Below are 23,316 nucleotides of genomic sequence, written 5' to 3' on the forward strand. Positions count from 1 at the left end.
TCTAAGGGGCAGTTTTGCTTGGTTTTCTCATCAAGGTCACCCCTTTGTAGATATGAGGTAAAGTTATGTTGTGCCAACTGCCTTGTCAGCACAACCAGAGTATGACTTTCATTATATGCATTTTAAGGGTAGGTTTTGGGTATGCAGCATCCGGCGGGCAGTAGTCTCTCCGGTATGTCATTTTCTCAGAGCCACGTTATTTTGTTGTGCTATATTACAGATGGAACCCTCTTGGGATGATTGTTTTTGGAAAAGAAAAATAGGATACATTAAAGCACAGGGTGGGCTTTTTTCCTATATCACCTTTTCCAAGCCCTTTTCTTCTTTATTACAATAATTACTGATGTTATTACTCAACATGTATTTTTAGTTTACTGCCTATTTTTTGGGGAATATTTATTTCTTCCTTCTTAGTCCTATTTATCACAGCTACACTATAATTTGAGATTTTTATTCAGGTATTGTGTGCAAGTGCATGCAATTTCTTATGTACACACTTGTACATATGGACTTTTCAGGACTTTAGCTACTAAATAGTTGAACATTTGTCAAAATTCAACATCTTGAGTAGAAATTAGTGTCTATGAGCTCTGAGATTTGTACTGCTTAGTTTGAATCTTGTTCTACTCTTTCCAATTTTTATTACCCCAGTCAACTTTTAACTCCTCAAAAACTTACCATATCTTAATGGCAGTTAGCACTGAAAAAACATTAACTATTACTTATGATAAATCCTTCATGTATTACTGTACTATTTTATACTGAAAGTTTCTCTGTCTCCCTCTTTATCTTCCTATCACCACTCTAGTTAAGCTCAACAGTTATATCTTATTCTGATGAAGGGCATACGACTCTGAAGGATACTAGAATTTTCACATATGGCCTTCCTATAAAATCATGAAAAGTTCATCCCTTTGAAACAATTTGAAAAAATATAGGACAACATACAAGCACATAATTTATGGATTAACTAAAGGCTTCAAAGTACTACAAGTATTCTAAGCTGTTAACTGAAGGCAGGGGTAAAGGCAAGTTAGTGTAGAGGAAAGTTTTGCTATTTGTTCTCATAGCACATATAATTTTATATTTTAAATTTAAGGGTTAATATATGCCCTCTTCAATAGCCTAAAACACCAAAAAGGGCAAGAACTGTGTCTGTCAATGTTCACTGTTCTGTTCTAGGAACAGCATAGCACTTGACACATGGGACAAAATTAACAAATATTTGCCGAGTTTTATTAAAATTTTTAAAAATATTTAGCTTCTGTAAACAATATGCTATGGGCTTCCTAACTGGCTCAGTACTAAAGAATCTGCCTGCCAAACAGGAGATCTGATTTTGATCCCTGGGTTAGGAAGGTTCTCTGGAGAAAGAAATGGCAACCCACTCCAGTATTTCTTTCCTGGCAAATCCCACGGACAGAGGAGGCTGGCAGACTATAGTCCACGGGGTCACTAAGAGTTGGACGTGACTTAGAGACTAAAGATCAACAACAACAGCAGCATGCTGCTAAACATCCAATGGATCACTGAATACAAAGTGCCTGAAGGTATTATGCGCACTTTTATTTTCAGAGAGAAAATTTAAAAAATACCTAGAGACAAATGAAAATGAAAACATGATGGTCCAAAAACCTACGGATACAGCAAAAGCAGCTGTAAGAGGGAAGTATAGCCATACAGGTTTACCTCAGGAAAAAAAAGTCTCAAATGAACAACCTAAACTTACACCTAGATGAGGTAGAGAAAGAAGAGTAACAGCTCAAAGTTAGTAGAAGGCAAGAAATCATAAAGATCAGAGAAAAAATAAAATAGAGACCAAAAAAATAGAAAAGATAAATGAAACTAAAAGCTGTTTTTTTGAAACGATAAACCACCAATGGTTCCATATGGTTAATAATTCACTCCTAATGTATCAAACTAATGTTACTGCCTTATATTTAGAGACAGAAAATTCTGCCACTTTTAATTTGTGCACTTTCTGGGCAAATCACAAATTGATCAAAGTCTTAGTTTCCTCATGGTAATGATGATGATGATAATGCAATGTTGTAGAAGAGATGTGATAAATTAATGTATGTGAGAATACTGGCTTTATTTTTATTAATTAACCACATGTGTATGTGCATATTTCACATACATATATTTGTATATTACATATGTATCTATATATCTATTCCTATCACTTTATCTACACACACCGCACACACACGTATATACATACATACCACATGGTTGCATTAATGGAAAAGAAACCAGAGCAACAAAAGTAAATGGGAACTCATAAAAATTAAAAACTTTTGTCCGTCTAAGGACACTATGAAGTATGTGAAAAGACAGCCTACAGAATGGTAAAACTTATTTGCAAATTATATATCTCATGAATGTTTAATATCCAGAATGTATAAAGATTTCTTAACAACACAACAAAAAGATCAAGTTTTAAAAGGACAAAGACTTGAATAGGTATTCCTTCAAATAAGATATGCAAATGGTGAAAAAGCACATGAAAAGATTATCAATATGTTAGCCATCAGGGAAATGGAAATCAAAGTCATAATGAAATATCACATTACATTCACATTTATAATCAAAAAATGGAAAATAACAAATCTGCCAAGGATAGAGACACAGGAACCGTCATTGCCTTTATTGTTTCCCTTATTACTCGCTATCTTTCAAGGTTTTAAGTAAAGAAAATACTTGCAATAATCAGTTTTAGCTTATTCCTGCAGTCTGATTACATTTTGGATCAAGTGCAGGCTGGATATGTTAGTTCCAAATCTGCATTTAATGTTCTCAGGGGCTATTCTATAGCAAGAGAAAGAGGAACACATCAGGAATGTTGCTCTGTGGCTCTTCCTTAACTTGGCCCCTTTGCAAGCATTCTATATGAACGCTTGGAAAATTAGTGGGCCTCACAGCTGCCATGTTTGGTGAAATAAACCCAAAGGAGCCATCTGCCCCTCCCCACGCTGCCTTCTTTCAATTCCCTAACAACTTCTCAGTAGCCAGCTGCCACGGAAACGATTGGAAAAACAAGACTCAGTGGACTGTAATGATTGTTATTCTCTGGGAAAGTAGGTTCTCTGATTTGGCTGAGAGATAAAGGATATTGAATGCACTTGATTCATCTGGGGCATCAATAATATCCAACTTCTACCATTAACTTACTTGTTAGGATTTGATAGGAAAGGTCTTTTGTGTTTCCAGGGTTGAATCTGGTGAAAACAAATCAAGGTCAAGTCCTTGTCTTTGGTGGTGGGCAGGAAATTTGACTATGGGAATGCTGTCAGATTTTATCTTGTATGATATAAAAAATGTTGGCTGCTAATCTCAGCCTTTTCAAAAGTATTGGACTTTTGGCCTATTATTTTTCCCTTTCACATTCAACTGCAGGTGGATTCCATCCACTCTAGGCCAAAGAGTCAGAGTAACAGGAACTCCACTGAGGAACCCAGGATGTCATCTTACAGTTTGCTCTTTGTTTGAGGGGATAGCAAACGGTTTCACTAACTTCAGTTAAAGGAATTGTACTGTATGCTGATAGATCAAAATTGAGAACCAGGAAAAGAACTGGAATAAGAAGGCTTGACAAGACAATTTACTTTTCATCCCTGATTTGCACTGGATAACCTTCTTTGGTTATCATACTTTCCTTACTTCCAGAAGTGTCAACTGTAAGTCTAGTTAGGATTAACACATTTTACATGTTTCTTATTTTATGTCATTTATCTTTAAAACACATTCTAGGTTTGGTCTGTTAATGAAACTATCCCTCATCAATGATATTACAAAGCAAGTTGTGCTTTTCTTAAATACTCAGTTTAAAAGAATCTTTAATATGTCCTAATCTAATAATATATAAATAAACAGCTAAACTGGGAGTTTGGAATTAGATGACTTAGTTTATCTGCACAGATAAAAGGAGAGGTCAAATGTATGATCCGATATCCAATACTATAGGAAACTGAGCACCCTACCAACTTATCTGAGAAAATATATTTTTCATTAGTTCTGGCCTCCTATGTGTGTGTTCAGTAGCTCAGTTGTGTCCAACTCTTTGCGGCCCCTTAGACTGTAGCCTGCCAGGCTCTTTTGTCCAATCGTATTTTACATTTCCAGAATACTGGAGTGGATTGCCCATTTCCTACTCCAGGGGATCTTCCTGACCTAGGGATCAAGCCCTTATCACTTGTATCTCCTGCAGTACCACCTGGGAAGTCCCTCTGGCCTACTAGCTTTCAATTATTTTGAATAAAGGTCTCCATTCTTCTAGCCACAATTTAAAATCTAAAAGCTCTGAAAACAAAATTTTTATTTTTTTTTGATTAGTTTGTGGTAAGGCAACAAAATCAAACCTTAATTAACATGATGATATTTATTTCACAAAGTGCAAGTATTCTTTTTTTTTTGTAGATATATGGCATGTTTTACTACTGCCTGCTCTTCCATACTCTGCTATAGCTGTTACACAATATACATTTGTGCATTAGTTTCTCTCTGCAAAAGCTGAAAAATTCTGAATTCTAAAACACTATGGTCTAAACATTTTGAATAAGGAATTGTATTATCTCTTTCTGTCATTCTCCCCAAAGTAATTGATGCAAGCTTGCATGCAAGTCGCTTCAGTTGTGTCCGACTCTTTGCAACACTATGGACTGTAGCCTGCCAGGATCCTCTGTCCATGGGATTCTCCAGGCAAGAATATTGGAGTGGGTTGCCATGCTCTCCTCCAGGGGATCTTCCTGACCCAGGGATCGAACCCACATTTCTTACATCTGTCAGCATAGGCAGGCAGGTTCTTTACCACTAGCACCACAAAGTAATTGATAAGTGTCCTACAAAATGCTGTGTGTTTTGTTGCCTCCCATTTATTTAAGACATTTTTATCTGGCTCTGCCTCCACTATTTTAATGGAACTGTTCTTGAGGTTACCTGATGCCAAATCCAGGTGTCCTGCTCCAGACGGCAGGTACTTGTCTGCAGTCACTGCCATCTGTGTCCTTCTCTTCTCTCTCTCCATCCTCAGCCTCACATTAATCTGCCTTCTCTTGATGGCCAAGAGCCCCTTTTTCCCAGGTTGTCCCAGAAATACTGTATACTCTCTCTCTATTGTTTCCTGGACCTGTTCTCAGTGTCCTTCTCTTTTTGTTTGTATTTTCCTTGGGCAATCTCACCAACGCAGATGATTTTTTGTGTATGGTAAGATATACATAACATAAATTTTACCATTTGAACTATTCTGAAGTACATTTACATTGTTATGCAGCCATCATCACCATCTTGGAAACATTTTCATCTTCCCCAAATGAAATCCATAAAAAATAAGTCCTCATTCTTCCCTCCCCTCAGCCCTTGGCAAACACCTTTGTACTTTCTGTCACTATGAATTTGAATTTGATTACTTTAGGTACCTCATATAAATGGAATTGGCACAGTATTTGTCCTTTTATGACTGGCTTACTTCACTTAGCATAATGTGCCCAAGATTCATCCATGTTGTAGCATGTATCAGAATATCCCCTTTTTAAGGCTGAATAATGCTTCCTTAATGTTTTCTAATTCAGAACTGGGCAGGACAAAGGTTGGTGCTAGAAAGCTTATCTATATTCTGGAAGATTCCTTCCACTGTATAAGGTGTTTCCAACTACACACAAATCACCTAGAGGAAGTGGCAGCAGATTATAAATTACAGAAACAGTGATGCTGGTGAGAAGAATAGGATCAAATGCTCTGGCTAAAGAATAAGGAAAGGGAAATGGTTCCATAGAGTTAAGAACCCACCAAAGAACACTATCAACTTATCTCAGTAATTCCAAAGGGCATTACTGCTTCTTAACCTCAATACTGTCAATAGTGTCTAGTGATGAACTTGGATCATCTAAAAGAAAAGCTACATTCTACATTTATCTTGTAAGTCTCCAGTAAATCATGGAATTATGTTGTATACTTCAGAAGTAGAAAAATATTTAAAAATAAAATACTTTAAGGCCAGATGGATTGGAATCTTCATCATCTTTTACATGACCTGTTGAAAAATTTCCTGACTACCTCACCAGTCAAACACTTTCTTCAATTATCTTCTCCTTATTGCCACCTTATTTAGTTTAAACTTAGCCCTGAAGATGCCATTCCTCATGGTCTGTGGTGGAAATGTAACACCACTCCTTGGCATTCTTCTTGCCTTTCCTAGCTTTTAGTCAAAATACCTTCCCTAACCACTTCCTCAACCACAGGACACACAAATACCCTGAAATTCATCCTTTTTCAACCTCAGTTTTGTGTACCTTCCTGCATTAAGAATTAAATAAGATGTGTATTAAGTGCTAAGCAAAGCTGAAAATATACTCAATTAATGATAGCTAATGGCAATTTTGATGATGATGATAAGGAGGAGAAAAAATACACTTTACATATAATTCCTTCTGAAATAATCAAGAGTGTTAAAAGGCATTGTTTTAAAAGATTTTTAAAAAATATGAACCATTTAAAAAGTCTTATTGAATTTGTTACAATATTGCTTCTGTTTTATGTTTTGGTTTTTGGGCCATGAGGCATATGGGATCCAGCTCCCTGACCAAGGTTCAAACCCTCACCCCCTGCCCCAGATGGCAAAGCCCCAAACACTAAACGGCCAGGAAAGTCCCAGGCAATCTTTGAGGTGTATATTAAAGCTCAATCTCAGCTATTCAGTGAATCTCTTCATGGTTCCTATTACTCAGAGAATGAAGGTAGAAGGGAGTTATTAAAAAGTATGAAATGTCTAGCCAGGCTTCATGTTTATTTTTATGACTTTACACAATTATGTATTTAGTTATTTATTTTGCTTAAGAAGCAGACTTTCACTTGTGGAAGATAGTGGAAACAACAACAACAAAATTTGAAATCTAAATTTGTCTAAAGTAAAAGTACCGCCACAAGTACCAGTTGCATTAGTTTCCTATTGCTGTGTAAGAGATCATCATAAATTTAGTAACTTGAAACAACACCCATTCATTAACTCACAGTTCTGTAAGTCCAGGTGAGCTCAACCAGGTTCTCTGCTTAGGGTTGAATTCAAGGTTCAGCTAACTGGACTGTGAACTGGAGGCTTTTGGGAAGAATTAAGTTCTATGGTCATTCAGTCCTGGGCAAAATTTAGTTCTTTACGGTTACAGGTCTGAGGTTCTTTGCTAGCTGTAGGTGCTGTTACTCCTCCAGGCCACTCCCTGATTCTTCTTCCTGGCTTCCTCTATCTTCAAAGTCCTCAATGACACTTGGCTTCCTTCTTATGCTTTTAAATCTCTCTGATGTACCCCTCTTCTATCAGCTGGAGAAAAATGGCTATTCGGCCTGGCCCACTTGAACAATCTCCCTATTTTAAGGTCTGCAAATTAGAAACTTTAATTATATATGCAGTGCTACTTTTTGCCATGTAACAACATAATCACTGAAGTGCTATCATGTATTCACAAGGGAAAGATTCACTTAAGGATGAGGTTATTGGGGATTATTCGTAGAATTCTACCTATCATATTAGTGTTCAGTTAGGATAGTGTTTGGAATGGAAGAATGAAGAGACAGGAGAAGCTTTTTCTATAGCTGGGTATAAAAACATGATATGAAGTTGTATAAGTGGAGGCATGGGGTGCCAGAACTACAGTGAAGGTACAGAGAATTGGTGCTGACATATGCCTGCTGGAGGTTTGGTCACCCATTCTTTGCCTGAAGGAAACCATTGCCATATACCACGGAGAAACTGATTGCAATTAAAAAGTTTCCGTCCTCCCATGACCATCATGCCCCTCAAACAAAAAAGTGACTTTCCATGTGACTCCAACTTCACCCAGCCAACATCTTATTCAAGAGACTGTTCCCTGATCTTTCCTTATCCAATACTCTTCATTTTTCCCTGCAAAATTCCAGATCAACTCAGTCAGATATTTACCTAATTAAATTAATTGACAACAGAAGTGAATAAATGATAGAGTCAAATCTCTAGGAATATTGTATCCTCTAAGTAAAATAATCTTCAACCAAGAAAATGAGGGAAAAAAGACTATTTCTGAAATATTTTAAAAGTAAAAAAATAAGCATACCTGGTACAAAAGAATAAAAAATGCAGGTTGAATGACATTTTGTAATAATTAGAAGCAGTACAATTTTAATGTTTTGTATATAACAGGTAATTTTAAACTTAAATATAATCTTTGTATCATTATATAGAAATACCTTTCCATAAATATTCACTTCTTAAATTGGTTTTAAAATTATATGAAGTCTTAGAATGAGGTTAAAAATTAAACTTTAGTCATAGTAGTTTCCATGATGTTAGCACATGTTTAAAAAGAAGGAATATTTGATAAGTAAATACCTTTTCCAAAAAACTCTGCCTTCAAATTTGTTTAAAATTAATGTATTATTTGTAATCCTTATATATCTCAGCAACTTCAAACCTCAATGTATTTTGATTCTTTTTTTCTTTCACCCCACCCCCCCCCCACCCCTTTATTCTGTTTTTCTAGAGGTCAACGGTCAGAATAGATGTGAGGGTTGAGGTGGCCCAGCTGATAAATCCCAGTGTTGCTCTGAATGTGCTAGAGGCAGTGGCAGAGCTGGGGTTAAGGTCGTGGTGGTCAGAGACTTTGTGAAAATGTATTCTATATACCCTTAAGGTATAGAAGGTTGATGTGAAGCCAATCATGAGTTTATCATATTAAGACTTCTATATAGAACAAAATGAGTTATGTCCTTGGCAATCTATTTTACAGCTGAATTTATTCATATACATTTAGGAGTGATGGTGCATGCCTTTATGCCTAATTTAATGTTTTCAGATCCATTTCCTATCCCCACCCTTCCCTTATTTTCTAGTTAGCTAAGTTTGATACCTCCAGGGTCCCCCGTCCCTGGTCAGAACCCCCATCAGTTATACATTTTCGGGAGTAAGATGCAGTAACTGTGAAATGGTTTTGTTAGGAAGAGGGCACCAGGTCGATCTCCATGCACTTCTGTGAACAAAGCAATGAACTTCACGTGTAACTGAAGATAAATGGTAAATCTCACAACAGACCCAGTGGTCAAATGCCTTGATACGTGGAATTTGATTATAGCTGTCAGTAAGCTGTTTTGTTGAAACCTGATTTTATTAATTTGACTACTAAATTTGGTAGCGAGGCCATTATTCCAGCCTATTCTCTTCTGGAGACAGTCAATTTGAAGTATAACTGCCCTCTTAATTACTGCCTGATATTGTGGTGGATTCAGTTAGAAAATGCCTACCTGATGTAGAAAAAGGACCTAAGTCTATAATGTGTCCACTCACATGTTCTCACTATTAAGCTTTAGTCATATAAGTATAATTTACATTAATTGCTAATCACAAGATATGAATTAATTCTGATCTTTCACAATCCCACAATAAGCACAATATGTAATTGATAAAAGTTTTTATTAAATAAATTGTTTAAAATTTGTTGGTTTACAATATATGTGATATTAGTGTGCTAAGAGGAGTTTATGTTTCTGTAATAATGCTATTTTTACACTGTTCTTCTGAGGAAAAACACCATGAGTTATAATAAATTATCTACTATCTCAATTTTATTTACATAAATTTTAAGTAAGCAAAATATTTATGTAAAATGCGGTTAAAAAGCTAACCCATCTGAGTATTGTTTTTGAATCTTAATTTATTCACTATTTGCAGATGTATTCATCAAGTAACTATGTTTTGTTTTGTAACCATTTCTGTCCACTTTGAGATAATAGGTATTGGTTTTCTTATAGACTTAGCTGACCTAGTTGTTAAGTTGTTCAACAAAGTTTATCTGGCTGGGGTTTTTAAATATGTAATTTAAAGCTACTCATTAATTGGTAGCAGGCTATGATAATTTTGTTGATTTTAGAAAACACATATTAGTGGGAGTTGAAAAATGTTTAAATAGAAGATAACAAATATTTAAAATATGGGAAGATTATAAGAGAAATAAAATCAAGGGAGCAATCTCTGCTTCTTTGGAAGGGAATCAAAGTGTAGAATATTACTTCTCCTTCCTTTTCTTTATGTAGATATTCAAGTCTATGACATATAAGGGATATTTTATCATCTGAATGTATTCTGTTTATCCTCTGCCGTGTTCTGTCACTATTGAGGGCAGCAGCCTTCCTGGTACACATGTCTTGATTTAAAATAGATTGATACTTCAGAATCAGATTTCATAACAGGCATATTAAAAAGTTATTATTTGCCCTATTTAAAAACAAAACTAAACAAAAAACTATAATTCCCTATAAATATTGACAATCCCAATGCACTTAAAATATGACTGTATTTTTACAACATACTGATTTACAACAATTTCTGAATTTTCTCTTTCCTTTCCTCTCTGTGTGCAGAAAACTGCTAAAGGTTTTATACTGGCCTCTTGACAAATCTCACTCCATACTCTCTTGAAGATGAAGATGACATTATTTCATTGGGATTTAATCCTCACTCATCTGCTGATAATGCTTAAGCCTTTGTCTCTCTGCTCTGATCACTATCTGGAACTGCACATGTTAACTCTGCATGTCTGCTTGAATGGAAGCAGAAACAACTCTGATGCACCCTCCTTATTAAGGCCATTTAGGCAGCAAGCAATGGGCTACTCCACAGGTCAAGTTAAAATATGTCATTCAGAGACTTACTTGTGTTTCCAGTTCCAGATTCTTGGGAATCAGGAAAGACTTGGCCACATTGCTAAGACCTGGGTCAGGCATCAAGCATGTAAATGCTGCTTTTCCCAGTGTTAGTTCCTCCTGGATTCTAGGGTTGGTGTTTATAATGGGTATAATTTGGTGGTTTTTTTTCTGTCACACTGAGACCATGGCACGCTCTGATGATTTCATAGCCACCTCCTTCCACTGCTACAAAAAAACAGTAAAATTTGGTTTATTTATTCAGTGAGCCCATGTTGAACTCTGCTTTCCAAAAAGAATTTAGCACTTAGTAGGGAGACAACCCTGAATTTAACTAGCAAATAAAATATACCAATTACAAATGTGTTAAGATCTACAAAATAAAGAAGCTGAGACAGAAAAAGCAATGCATCAGAAGAGAATTTACTTTAGAAGAGCCTCTCTGAGGAGGTAAGACTTTAAGCTACTACTTAAGGAGAAAGATGGAGCTAGCAGGAAAGAATTTATTTTCAAAGATCTCCCACCCCACATTGGCAATCATAAATTCATTCTCTTAAGTCTGTGAGTCTGTTGTGGGGGAGGGATAGTTAGCAAGTTTGGGACAGACACATACACACTGCTATATTTAAAGTGGATAACCAGCAAGGACCTTTTATAGCACATGGAACTCTAGTCAATGCTATGCGGCAGCCTGGATGGAAGGGGAGTTTGGAGAATGGATGCATGTACATGTATGGCTGAGTCCCTTTGCTCTTCACCTGAAATTATCACAATTGGCTATATCACAATACAAAATAAAAAGTTAAAAAAAAAGAACTTCTTTTTAAAACAAACCAAAAAAAAGATCTAATTTGTGAACAAGGGGAGGATGACATGGGAGGAAGCTGGGGCAAGAATATGACTTGTGGGTCAAGGAGTTTGTATTTAATCCCAAGTGTAGCCACCGTGAAAAATCATTAGCCACATTGCTGATGTCATATAATCCACTAAGAAGTATTTATCTAGCCTTTAATTTAGGCCAGACTCCTGCCTGGTTTACTGAGGAGGATTAAAAAGTAAGACAAATGTAATAATCCTACTCTGATTTTGATTATAATCTACCCTGAGAGGCAAGGAGGAGTTTTGAGTTACAGGTAGGAGGCAGAGGAGACCACACGGCTCTTATGCCCAGTAAGCTCAGGCCTGGAGTCAGGCAGATCCTAGAGCCACAGAGCTGAATAGGTTTATTAAACTGCTCACAAGGGGCTGGGTAAGAGCCCACTGACATCAGAGGAGGCCTGTCAGATAGCACAGCACCCACTGTCTGCCAGAACCTATCCTGAGACGTTCTACACATCTACTCAACCTAATTCCCTGTGAGGTAGGAATGATTAAGATCCCCATTGCACAGATGAGGAAACTGAGGCACGGGACTGTAAAATGACTTGCCCAAAACCACACAACACGAAAGGGTAAAACCAGGATTCAATTGAATGGCAGGCTGGTGCTGAGTCTGCTTTTACCAATCATGCCATGATGTCTCGGGGCTGTCAGCTTTGGCAGATAGAGAGGACATCAGCTAGACACACAGTTGCAAAGGGGGCCACAGAGAAAGTTTTGGTGTAAAATGTAATTAGTGATGTTTCACATTTGGTGAAAATGTGACTAAAGATGTTGTGCAGTGTCTTCACTAAGTGATGAAAGCAGGCTGTACGTGTGGAAATAGAGTCAATATGGACCCAGGCTCTGCAAAGAGGCTCGGCTGTTTCTCATGTTTCTGTGCACTGGCTTCTTGAGGAATACGTAATTTTGGATCAGTGATAACTGCCTGGAATACTGGCCAGGGCCGTCTTTTCTTCACTTTCTGTTAGCATGTTAATTTTTCTAAGCTCTCTTATGATTGTTTCCATTCTCTAATGTACTGTTGTATAGTTAGGATTAAAACAAATTGTATAAAAACTCATTAAAAACTAAGCAATAGGGAAAAATGTAAGATATTTATGAAAGGTGTTTTATACAATGAATATTTTATGAGGAGTAGATTTTATGGTATTTTTTACACAACATCTACTTTGAGGGAAGAAATGGTATCGTGACTTTCAATAATATTTAACTCACATGTGTCCCTACATCATATTCAGATGGACCCAAATGAAGATTAGGTGTGAGTTAAATCATATTCTTGATGTAGTACAGTGCAAAAGGAAAAAAATCCTAATGATCATGGAGTTCACTTTGGAGAAGGGAATGGCTACCCACTCTAGCAGTCTTGCCTAGAGAATTCATGGACAGAGGAGCCTGATGGGTCACAAAGGGTTGGACACGACTCAGAAACTAACCCTTTCACTTTTCACTTTTTTTTTTTTCACTTTGAAAAAGAAAGGTTCCTCTGAAATTGGAAGTTGAATTAAGCAGTTTCATAAGCCTTCAGTTTCTGATACTTTAGGCAGTAGTGACTATTCTAGGCAGTAGTGACTATTCTGTTCTTGCCAAATGCAGCTTATTAGAGTTGAAAAGCCAACCTGTGTTCAACCTCCTTTAGGTCATGCCCTCCCTCCTATACGTTAACAATTTAAGTATATCCCTGAACTTATGTTCATAATTTCAGAAATATGTCCCATAATTTCAGAAATATATTGAGAGGAACATTCTGCATCAGAAGTGATTTATCCATGATATACTGCTGTTATTGTTCAGTTGCTAAGTCGTGTCCAACTCTCTGAGATCCCATAGACTGTAACAGGTCAGACTTCCCTGTCCTCCACTATCCTCTGGAGTTTGCTCATATTCATGTCCATTGAGGTGCTGATGCTATCTAACCATCTCATTCTCTGTTGCCCTCTTCTCCTTTTGCCTTCAGTCTTTTCCAGAATCAGGGTCTTTTCCAATGAGTCAACTCTGGGCCTCAGGTGGCCAAAGTATCAGAGCTTCAGCTTCAGCATCAGTCCTTCCAATGAATATTCAGGCTTGATCTCCTGTAGGATGGGCTGGTTTGATCTCCATGCAGTCCAAGGGACTCTCAAGAGTTTTCTCCAATACCACAGTTCAAAAGCACTAATTCTTCAGTGCTCAGATTTCTTTATGATCCAGCTCTCACATCTGTATATGACTGCTGTAAAAATCATAGCTTTGACTTTGACTATACACACCTTTTTTTGGAAAAAATGATGTCTCTGTTTTTTAAACACTGTCTAGGTTTGTCATGGCTTTCCTTCCAAGGAGCAAGCATCTTTTTATTTCATGGCTGCAGTCAAAATCCACAGTGATTTTGGAGCCCAAGAAAATAAAATATGTCACTGCTTCCACTTTTTCCCCTTCTATTTGCCATGAACTAATGGAGCCAGACACCCTGATCTTAGTTTTTAAAGTTGACTTTCAAGCCAGCTTTTTTTCACTCTCCTCTTTCGCCATCATGATACATTAATCAAGATCTAATCAGGAGAGAGAAATGACATAGTAATTTGAACAGAGATCATATAACATTAAAAATTAGTAACCACCATAAAGAATTTCAGTGGAAGGAATAGGTTAATAAGAACTAAAGAAAACTCTAAAGAATATAGGAATAGTAGATTTAAGGAGCAGTCATTACTCAGCAGCTGAGATAACTGCCCAAGGAAGCACTTGCCCCACCCCCAAGCTATGATCCTGACCTTGCTGGAGGAGGTCACAGCTGAGGTCACTGGATGGTAGAGGAGCTGCTGTGGTGTGGTGTAACTTGCCAGAAATATGCCCACTAGGGGACTAGGGAGAGCAGTTCACAGGCAGATGCCTCGCTGGAGGCACTCTGTTATAAAACCAGGCAGAGACTGTGCCAAGTGAAGCTGCTGTCTGCTGGCTGACATGCACTGCAGGGGCCTGGTTCTGGGGAAGAAGCCAGCCAGGCTGCCCCAGACCAGAGAAGAAAAACCCTTTCTTCTACTAGGTCCTTACAGCACCCTTTTATCTACAAAGGTTAACACTGCACCAGCTATTAAAGGAAAAATATTTAAAAAACCCATATCCATTTTCAGAGCAGACAATAAAGTGTGAATTTAGAACTAAGAGTCAATAAATTGGTAACTGGAATACATGGGAATCCCTGTCTTTCCACTGTCAGGGTTTTGATGAAAATTATTGTTCTGAATTTATTAGAAAATCAGCTGAAAATTTTCAGAATGCAATTTATGGGTTCTTTTATATTAAGGTCTTTAATACATTTTGAGTTTATTTCTGTGATTGGTGTTAAGTAGTGTTCTAATTTCATTCTTTTAGGTGGAGCTGCTCAGTTTTCCCAGCACTGCTTACTGAAGAGATTGTCTTTTTCCCGTTGTATATTCTTGTCTCCTTTTTCATAGATTAATTGACTATAAGTGCATGGGTATACTTCTGGATTCTCTATTATGCTGCACTGATCTATGTTTCTGTTTTTGTGCCAGTAACATACTGTTTTGGTTACTGTAGTTTTATACTATAGCCTGAATTTAGGGGGGCATGATTCCTCCTGCTATATTCTTCTTTCTCAAGATTGTTTTGGCTATGTTTAGATTCTTCTGTATTTCCATACAAATTTTAAGATTATTTGTTCTAGTTCTGTGAAAAATGTCCTTCATATTTTGATAGGGATTACATCGAATCTGTAGACTGCCTTGAGGAGTATAGTCATTTTAACAATATTCTTTCAACCCAAGAATAAGGTGTATCTTTCTATTTAGGTCATCTTCAATTATTTTTATCAGTGTCTTACAGTTTTCTGAATATAGGCCTTTTACCTCTTGAGATAGGTTTATTCCTAAGTATCTTATTATTTTTGATATGATGATAAATGAGATAGTTTCCTTTATTTCTCTTTCTGGCAGTTCATTGTTACTGTATAGAAATGCAACAGATTTCTGTATATTAATTTTGTATCCTGCAAGTTTACTGATTTCATTGATGAGCTCTTATAGTTTTCTGGTGGCATCTTTAGAATTTTTTATGTATACTATCACATCATTTGTAAACAGTGACAGTTTATTTCTTTCTTTCCTTAGGATTTCTAATTTTTTTCCTCTTATGCTGTGCCTAGGATGCTGACATAAATCATAGCAATACTGTTTTTGGATCTGTCTCCTAAAGCAAGGAAAATAAAAGCAAAAATAAACAAATGCAACCTAATTAAACTTAAAATTTTTTACAGCAAAGGAGATCATAAACAGACAAAAAGACAACTTACTGAATGGGAGAAAATATTTGCAAATAATATGACTGAAAAGGGGTTAACATCCAACATATATAAACAGCTCATACAAGTCAACATTAAAAAAATGGGTTAAAAAACAGTCAAAGAACAGAGTAGACATTTTCCCAAAGAGAACATGTAGATGGCCATACACATGAAAAGATTTTTCAACACTGCTAATCATCAGGGAAATGCAAATCAAAACCACAATGAGATATAACCTCACACTTGTCAGAATGCCTGTCATGAAAAAAAGACCACAAATAACAAATGTTGGCAAGGATCTGGAGAAAGGGGAACATTTGTGAACTGATGTTGGAAATGTAAATTAATGCAATGACTGTAGAAAACTGTATGAAGTTTCTTAAAAAGCTAAAAATAGAACTACCATGCGTGCATGCTCAGTCACTTCAATCATGTCTGACTCTTTGCAACCCCATGAACTGTAGCCTGCCAGGCTCCTCTGTCCATGGGTTTCTCCAGGCAAATATACTGGAGTGGGTTGCCATTGCCTTCTCCAGGGGATCATCCCAACCCAAGGATCGAACCCACTTCTCCTGCATCTCCTGCATTGCAGGTGGATTCTTTACCAACTGAGCCACCTGGGAAACCCAGAATTACCATATGACCCAACAATTCCACTCCTGGGCATATATCTGAGAAAAATAAAATCACTAATTTGAAAAGATACATGCTCCTCGATGTCCATAACAGCTTTATTAACTGCCAATATATGGAAGCAACCTAAATGTCCATCAACAGATGAAAGGATAAAGAAAATGTGGCATATACATACAATGGAATACTACTTCAGCCATAAAAAAGAATGAAATTTTGCCATTTGCAACAACATAGATGGACTTGGAGGGTATTATGCTAGGTGAAATAAGTCAGACAGAAAAAAACAAATACTGCATGATATCACTTATATAGAATCTAAGAAACACAACGAACTAGTAAATATAATAAAAAAGAAGCAAACTCACAGATATAGATAACAAACTAGTGGTTACCATTGGGGACAGGTTAGGAGAAAGAAGCCATATAGGTGTAGGGGATTAAGAGGTACAAACTATTAGGTATAAAATAAATTACAAGTATATATTGTACAACCCAGGGAACATGCCAATACTTTATAATAACTATAAATTGAGTATAATCTTGAAGAATGGTGAATCACTATATTGTACACCTGTAACTTATAAAATATCATACACTGACTGTACTTCAATTAAAAAGGAAAAAGAGAAAGTAGATATGCCTTGAAGAATGTCATTATAATTAAGCAAATACATTTTTTGCAGCCATTTGAGAATAAAAAGACAATCATTTGTCTATGGTAACTTTTGAAGAAATCAACTCACTCTAACCACTCTCCTTACCACATTTGTGCTTCAACTAGTTCTTTGAAATAAAATAATCTAATCATCCTGCATGCTAAGTCCCTTTAGTCATGTCCAACTCTGTGTGACGCTATGGACTGTAACCTGCCATGCTCCTCTGTCCATGGGATTCTCCTGGCAAGAATACTGGAGTGGGTTGGCAGACCCTTCTGAAGGTGATCTTCCCCACCCAGGGATCGAACCTCCATCTCTTACATTACATTTCCTGCATTGGCAGGCGGGTTCTTTACCACTAGCGCCACCTGGGAAGCTCCTAATCATCTTGAATATTTAATAATTAGTCAAAGTGGGAACTATTGCTCACAAAATTAATTGCTCCATATTTGTTAGAGTGGAAGGTTTTTATTTTTGGAGTGGAGTGGAAGGAACTTATGTGTTACTTTAAATATTATAACAAATTAATTTTCAGGTGTTCCTTGCCTCCACACTACCATTAGATTCCATTAGATTCTCCGTAACTCCAGGGGGAGCACGCTTGAGTCATTCTTTTTCACTCCGTATTATAGTTTGAGTAGTCACAGAAAAAAATGAGAAAAAAATATCCATGGTGACATCACATTCAAAGAGACTCCTCCACAAAGACAGTGTATTTTAGATGTTTCAGCTACAAGTTCTGGAATGCAGTTATTTTTAGAAAGTAATAATAGCTGTAGTAATAACTGTTGTCTTTGGTTTGAGAAACTCTTCTTCTTGTCATCCTTAACAGAAAAGATTTTCTTGGTGTTGCTGCCAGCTTTACTTGAAGGTGTATCTATCTTGATGGAAAAGGAAAGTCTAGAGAAATAACATTTGTAAGATAGATATGTTAAAGACATTAATTTATTAATGAAGAAATGTGGTAATGAAAATATATCACAGTTAAAAGACCAGAGACTAAATTTCTGCCCAATATTTTAGCATAGTAGCTATTAATGATTCAGAATCCAAAGCACTCACTCAAGGTAGTTTGTTGCTGAAAAGGAAAGATACCGGAAGAGAGAAGGAGAAATGAATAAGGTTTGAACAGTCATAAGCTTCAACTCTACCTATGTAATCTAAAGACATAGGGGTATAGGAGCATTATTTCTATTTTCTTATTGTAATTACTTTAAATTTATTTTTTCTTGATACTATCAATAAGAATGATCTTTTTCCTTCTTTGCAAATATTATTGTACAACTGCTTCTTTCTTCATTGGTAGGAAAGGAATAATAATTAAAATTTTGTGTTTAGATTCTATGTAAAGTTAATTTTCCTTCGCCAGTTTACTTAATAGGATATAGGGTATATATTTAATATAGTATGAGTAATAAAATGAATTCATAACTGATATGAGACAGTGGTCATGATTAATTGATATTTCACTGAGTGTTATGACAATGTATTTTATAAAAACACTGTGAATTCTTTTCTGATGCTTTTGCTCATTTTATACTTGTTTCTTTTAACTTTAAACTCCACTTGTTAGTACCTTTAAATTCTGAAACTATAAGAATGGCAGAGAAGAGGGCAAAATAATTTTTTTCTCTCCTAACAGAATCAGAAATAAAAGCCAAAATGCATAAGCAACAGTATCAGCAATACCATCACCAACCACAAAACCCTAGAGAGGCCTGAACTGCTGAAGATGAAGGCATCAGGCATCTGCATTCTTATTCCCCCTATTCACTTAAATGCTGTATTATCAATAGAATCATTTTAAGGTTGGGAACCCAAGCAAAGCACTGTGGATTCTCTGTTGTTTGTGAGTTGGAACACTAGGGGACAGCACTAAAATATTCCATAGTTGTTTGTTATTGATCACTTGCATACTGTATAATAAGTAGGAGATTTTACTGTTAACGACTATTGAATGCTCTGTTGATTTCAGTGGACGAAAGAGCACAAAGAGGAATATGAGTGTCTCAAGTCTATGATTTTAGCCTTTATAAAACGATGATTTGATAATTTAGAGGAGGCTCCGGGCTGTCCTTTGGTTGCAAGGAGATAGTAAGGCATGATGACTGAAAGAACTGTGATTTTTCTGTTAAGAGTGGTTTCTTCTTTTCATTCTTTGGGGGTAAATATTTTGCATAAATTTTTATTTCTAATCTTGTTTTTCAGGCACTTTGGAAAGACATGAAACAGGAGAAAGAGCGAAGATTATTCTTAATTGTTGTGATGATTCACAACTTCCAAAGCCTGACTCTGTACTTCCAGTGGCCTCAGAGACACATAAGCACAAAAGTGTAGAACAGAGGTCTTCCAACTTGTCCCAGTGTGGGCCAATACCTTGCCCTGGTCTGCAAGTGGAGTCTTCATGTAAGGTAAGTTCGAATCAAGCTGCTGCTCACGGTAAACATTACCAACCCCAAGTAAGAAGTAATGCGCTTTCATCAATATATGCCCATTAAAAATCAGCACAAAGATAACTCAGAGATGATTGTATCTACCAGACATGCTTTCCAAGCAATCTTGGGTAAATTGGGATAAGTTTTTGAGTGATTATTATTTTTGAATGAGTATAGCATTCTTTTTTTGATGAAGACATGTTCTGGCTTGTGAATATTGAGCCAATTTTATATGAATACTTGAATTCTAGATGTTTTTTAATGAAAGGGGAGTGGAAACCTATATTCTGTGGTCTGGTTCCTTTTTTTTTTTCACACAACTCCATCATTGTTTGTGGAGTTTGAGTTTCACACAAACTCCATCATTGTGTATTAAATAAGGCTTAGAATTCTGACTTGCTGATGATCCTAGAGATGCTAAGTGTATCAAAAGAATTCATGATCTAATTTTTCTGATGTCTTTTTGTTTTTATTTGTGATAAGCAAATTAAGAGGTGAAATACCTAAGTGGAAAAAAAACTATATATATATATGTAGTGAGAGGATGTGTCATCTTTAAGATGGCTGCTAAACTGTGCCTCAAAGCTGCAGGGGTGGGGGTGGAGGCACCAGCATATGAGCATCACCTTTTTAGGTTTAGACTAGATTTAGATTTTATCAGTGAGGTCAGTGTTTGTCAATCTTTTGAGAACTGAATCACACTAACCAAACACCCAAGAAATGAATACGTAATCTAGAATGACAGTTATTTCATTTACAATGATAAATATGACTGCAGTTCATTGCTCAGCACGGTCTCACTGTAGCAAAGCTACATAGCATAAGGGAGAATGGGGAAGTGGAATTTTAACAGAGGATTCCTTGATGGGCTTCAAGTCAGAGCCCTGAGCTCTTAAAAGCTAATGCAATGGTTGCTGTCACCCCATCAGGGTACTGTCTCTATTGGTCAAGACTGGTATACACTGAAAAATTTCTAAATTTTGATTTCCCTCTTCCAGACTCCATTAGGCCACCTACTTTTATGCTTTCTCCTGCAGATGTTAAAACCAGTGATTTGGCTGCAGCTTTTTTTTTTTTTTTCCATTTCTTTTTCTGTGAATATAATTGTTTTCAAGTTTTCCAAATCTGTTTTTCATGTTCTTATTTAAAGAAATCATGGGGTTTTTGTTTGCTTTTTGGCCCTGTGTAGAAAGTGGGACCTTATTTCTCTGACCAAAGATCCAACCTGTGCCCCCTGCAGTGGAAGCTCAGAGCCTTAACCACTAGACTCCCAAGGAATTCCCAAGGAGTCATGTTTTATAAGGACAATTATATCAATATACTAAAATTTTTAACATTCATAACTGAAGTTGAAAGTGATAGGGTCTTAATCTCTCCTAAGTGGGAGATTGAACCACACTTCTATTATGTATTTTAAGACGGAAGTAATCAAAGCCCAGTGAGTAAGACCCTCAGACTGCCATGTATTTCATCTTAATGTGACTTTGTTGCTTTTTGTTCACAATAGAATGTGTGTCTTATAGTGGAAATTATATGCTAGAACAGTAGATGGGAACTTGGATATGTCTCTTGACTCATGCATGTCAGGTGCCTAGGGTCTGCAGGAGCATATCTCATTTATCAAGTGCCTATTTTACTAGTTTAATTCCCAGAAGGTAAGCTGATTGCTATTTCATTCAGTTTCTTAGAGGACTTCAGAGCTACCTTTTAGGTGGTGATAACAGTATATATTTCTTTATGTAATTTTGTTTCTGTCTTTTGACTCCAAAAGGTAATAAGATCCTGGGGTCTTGTTTTCCTACTCTTAGGTTGATTCCAACTTTATTTCTTAGCTGCTACTGTTTACCTGGATGACTATAATCTCCAATTTTTACTCTCTACAGAGCTGGAGAATTGAGTTAGACAGGACTATCACCTCCTTTGTTCTATATGCTATACTTCTCCTATTATTGAGCTAACTGTTAAGTAGAGATATTTTTATTTGTGCTTCTCATAAGTTATAGCTTCTCCAATTATGTACTGCATATCTTCATCTCATCCTCTTAGATTTAAGCCTTTAAGACTGTTTTATCTTAATTTTTCGGGGGGAGGGGACTGCATCAGTTTAGTTGTGGCATGCAGGATCTTCAGTTATAGCATGCGAACTCTCAGTTGCAGCATATGGGATCTAGTTCCCTGACCAGGGATCAAATTCCCCTACTTTGAGAGTGTGGAGTCTTAGCCACAGGGCCATAAGGGAAGTCCCTATCTTAATCTTTTATTGATAAATTTGATAAGCATAAAATTTCAAGAATGCTTATAAATTCCCCATCCTCCTTTTTGTTAATATAATAAAATGCTTTATTAGTTTTCATAAGAAAAAAAGTCAGATTTAAAGAAGAGGGATTAAATCACACTCATTTCAGAGCTGGGGAAAAAGACAATAAGTCTGAAATTTAGAAATATGTAGGGTTACTGTGTATTTCAGAATTTTTTGATGTAGACTTCAGTGAGACACAAGTGAAATATTTTCAAATGCTACCATGAATTGTTTAAATGTAAGAACAACATGTAATATGTGTGGTGAGTTCTTTGGCAACATTTGGCATTTATTAGGATTCTGTATTCACTTTTCCTTCTTGCATTTGAAGAATGCATATAGATTTAGGGAAAGGTTTTAAAGAGAACAACAAATACAATAAAACATTTTAAAAATGGGTCCAATTTGACATGCTAGAGGAGTCGATTATGTGCAGCTAGATAAAGAAAAATCTTTGCGGCTAGGAGAGGGCCAGAGTCTTAAAGGATTTAAAGGAATACAATATCATATTAGTGATGGGGAACTGCTTTTCTCAGATTCTGCTGAGGATAAAATAAGATAGAAACTGTTTAAATTGCAGTGGGAGGAATTTAGCTTTAAGGTAGAAAATAAACAACCTTACTAAAATCATATCTACATGGCAGAACTCTTTGTTAACCTCATCAGATTTTAATGAGGGAAGTCCTTTTTTGTCTATTAGTCAGTTGGTTGGTTTTAAATTTTTCTTTCTGCACTTATTGTCTGTAAAATGAGTGAAAAAATAAATAAATAAACAGGATCTTTTAACTGCCACAATTTAGACTGATTGTAATGTCCTAAAAAAAAAAAACTGATTTCCTATAGAATGGGTCCCCAAAAGCTCCAGCTGGTTGCTTACTTAAAGTTACAAGGTTTAATATGGCAGTCATTAATCATACATAGCTATCGAGCATTTGAAATTTGGCTAGCACCATATGTTAAAATGTTATTTTGGATATGTAGGCTTAAATAAAATATGTTACTAAAACCAATTTCACCTGTTTCCTTTTATTTTTTTCAATATGGCTATTAGGCATTTTAAAATTACACATGTAGTTTGCATTTTATTTATGCTGAAATATTTAGGGACAAATGTTGAACGAGACCACAGATAAGCAAACTTATTTGTAAAGGATCAGATGGTAAATACTTTAGGCTTTGGAGGCCATATTTTGCTATTTGAACCATTTAACTCAGTTAACACAGAAGCCACCATAGACAATTCTTAAACAAATGAATGTGGCTGTGTTTAGATAAAATTTTATTTACAAAAACAGGCAGTGGACCAGATTTGATACTCACTGTCCATATTTGCCAATTTCTGATCTAGTCAGCCCTTTCTAGACTTGGAAATCATGAGGTACTTGGAGGAGTACTGGCAAAACAGCCAATACCTACCATCTCCCTAGATATCTAAATTTTTAATAAAGCAACTTATCCCAGCTT

The 23,316-nt window shown here is 36.2% G+C and overlaps 1 protein-coding gene across 1 annotated transcript in view; it reads left to right on the top strand.

Moving 5' to 3' along the window:
* The window catches only part of WDR72 (WD repeat domain 72), a 210,150-nt gene that overhangs the window by 58,447 nt on the left and 128,387 nt on the right, over positions 1-23,316 (top strand). Inside the window, exon 14 of the mRNA XM_043472933.1 lies at positions 19,327-19,529. Within this exon, the coding sequence (XP_043328868.1) occupies positions 19,327-19,529 (203 nt within the window). The remainder of the gene's footprint in view (positions 1-19,326; positions 19,530-23,316) is intronic.

Source organism: Cervus canadensis, chromosome 6 (genome assembly GCF_019320065.1).
Source record: "Cervus canadensis isolate Bull #8, Minnesota chromosome 6, ASM1932006v1, whole genome shotgun sequence".
Classification (NCBI taxonomy): Eukaryota; Metazoa; Chordata; class Mammalia; order Artiodactyla; family Cervidae; genus Cervus; species Cervus canadensis.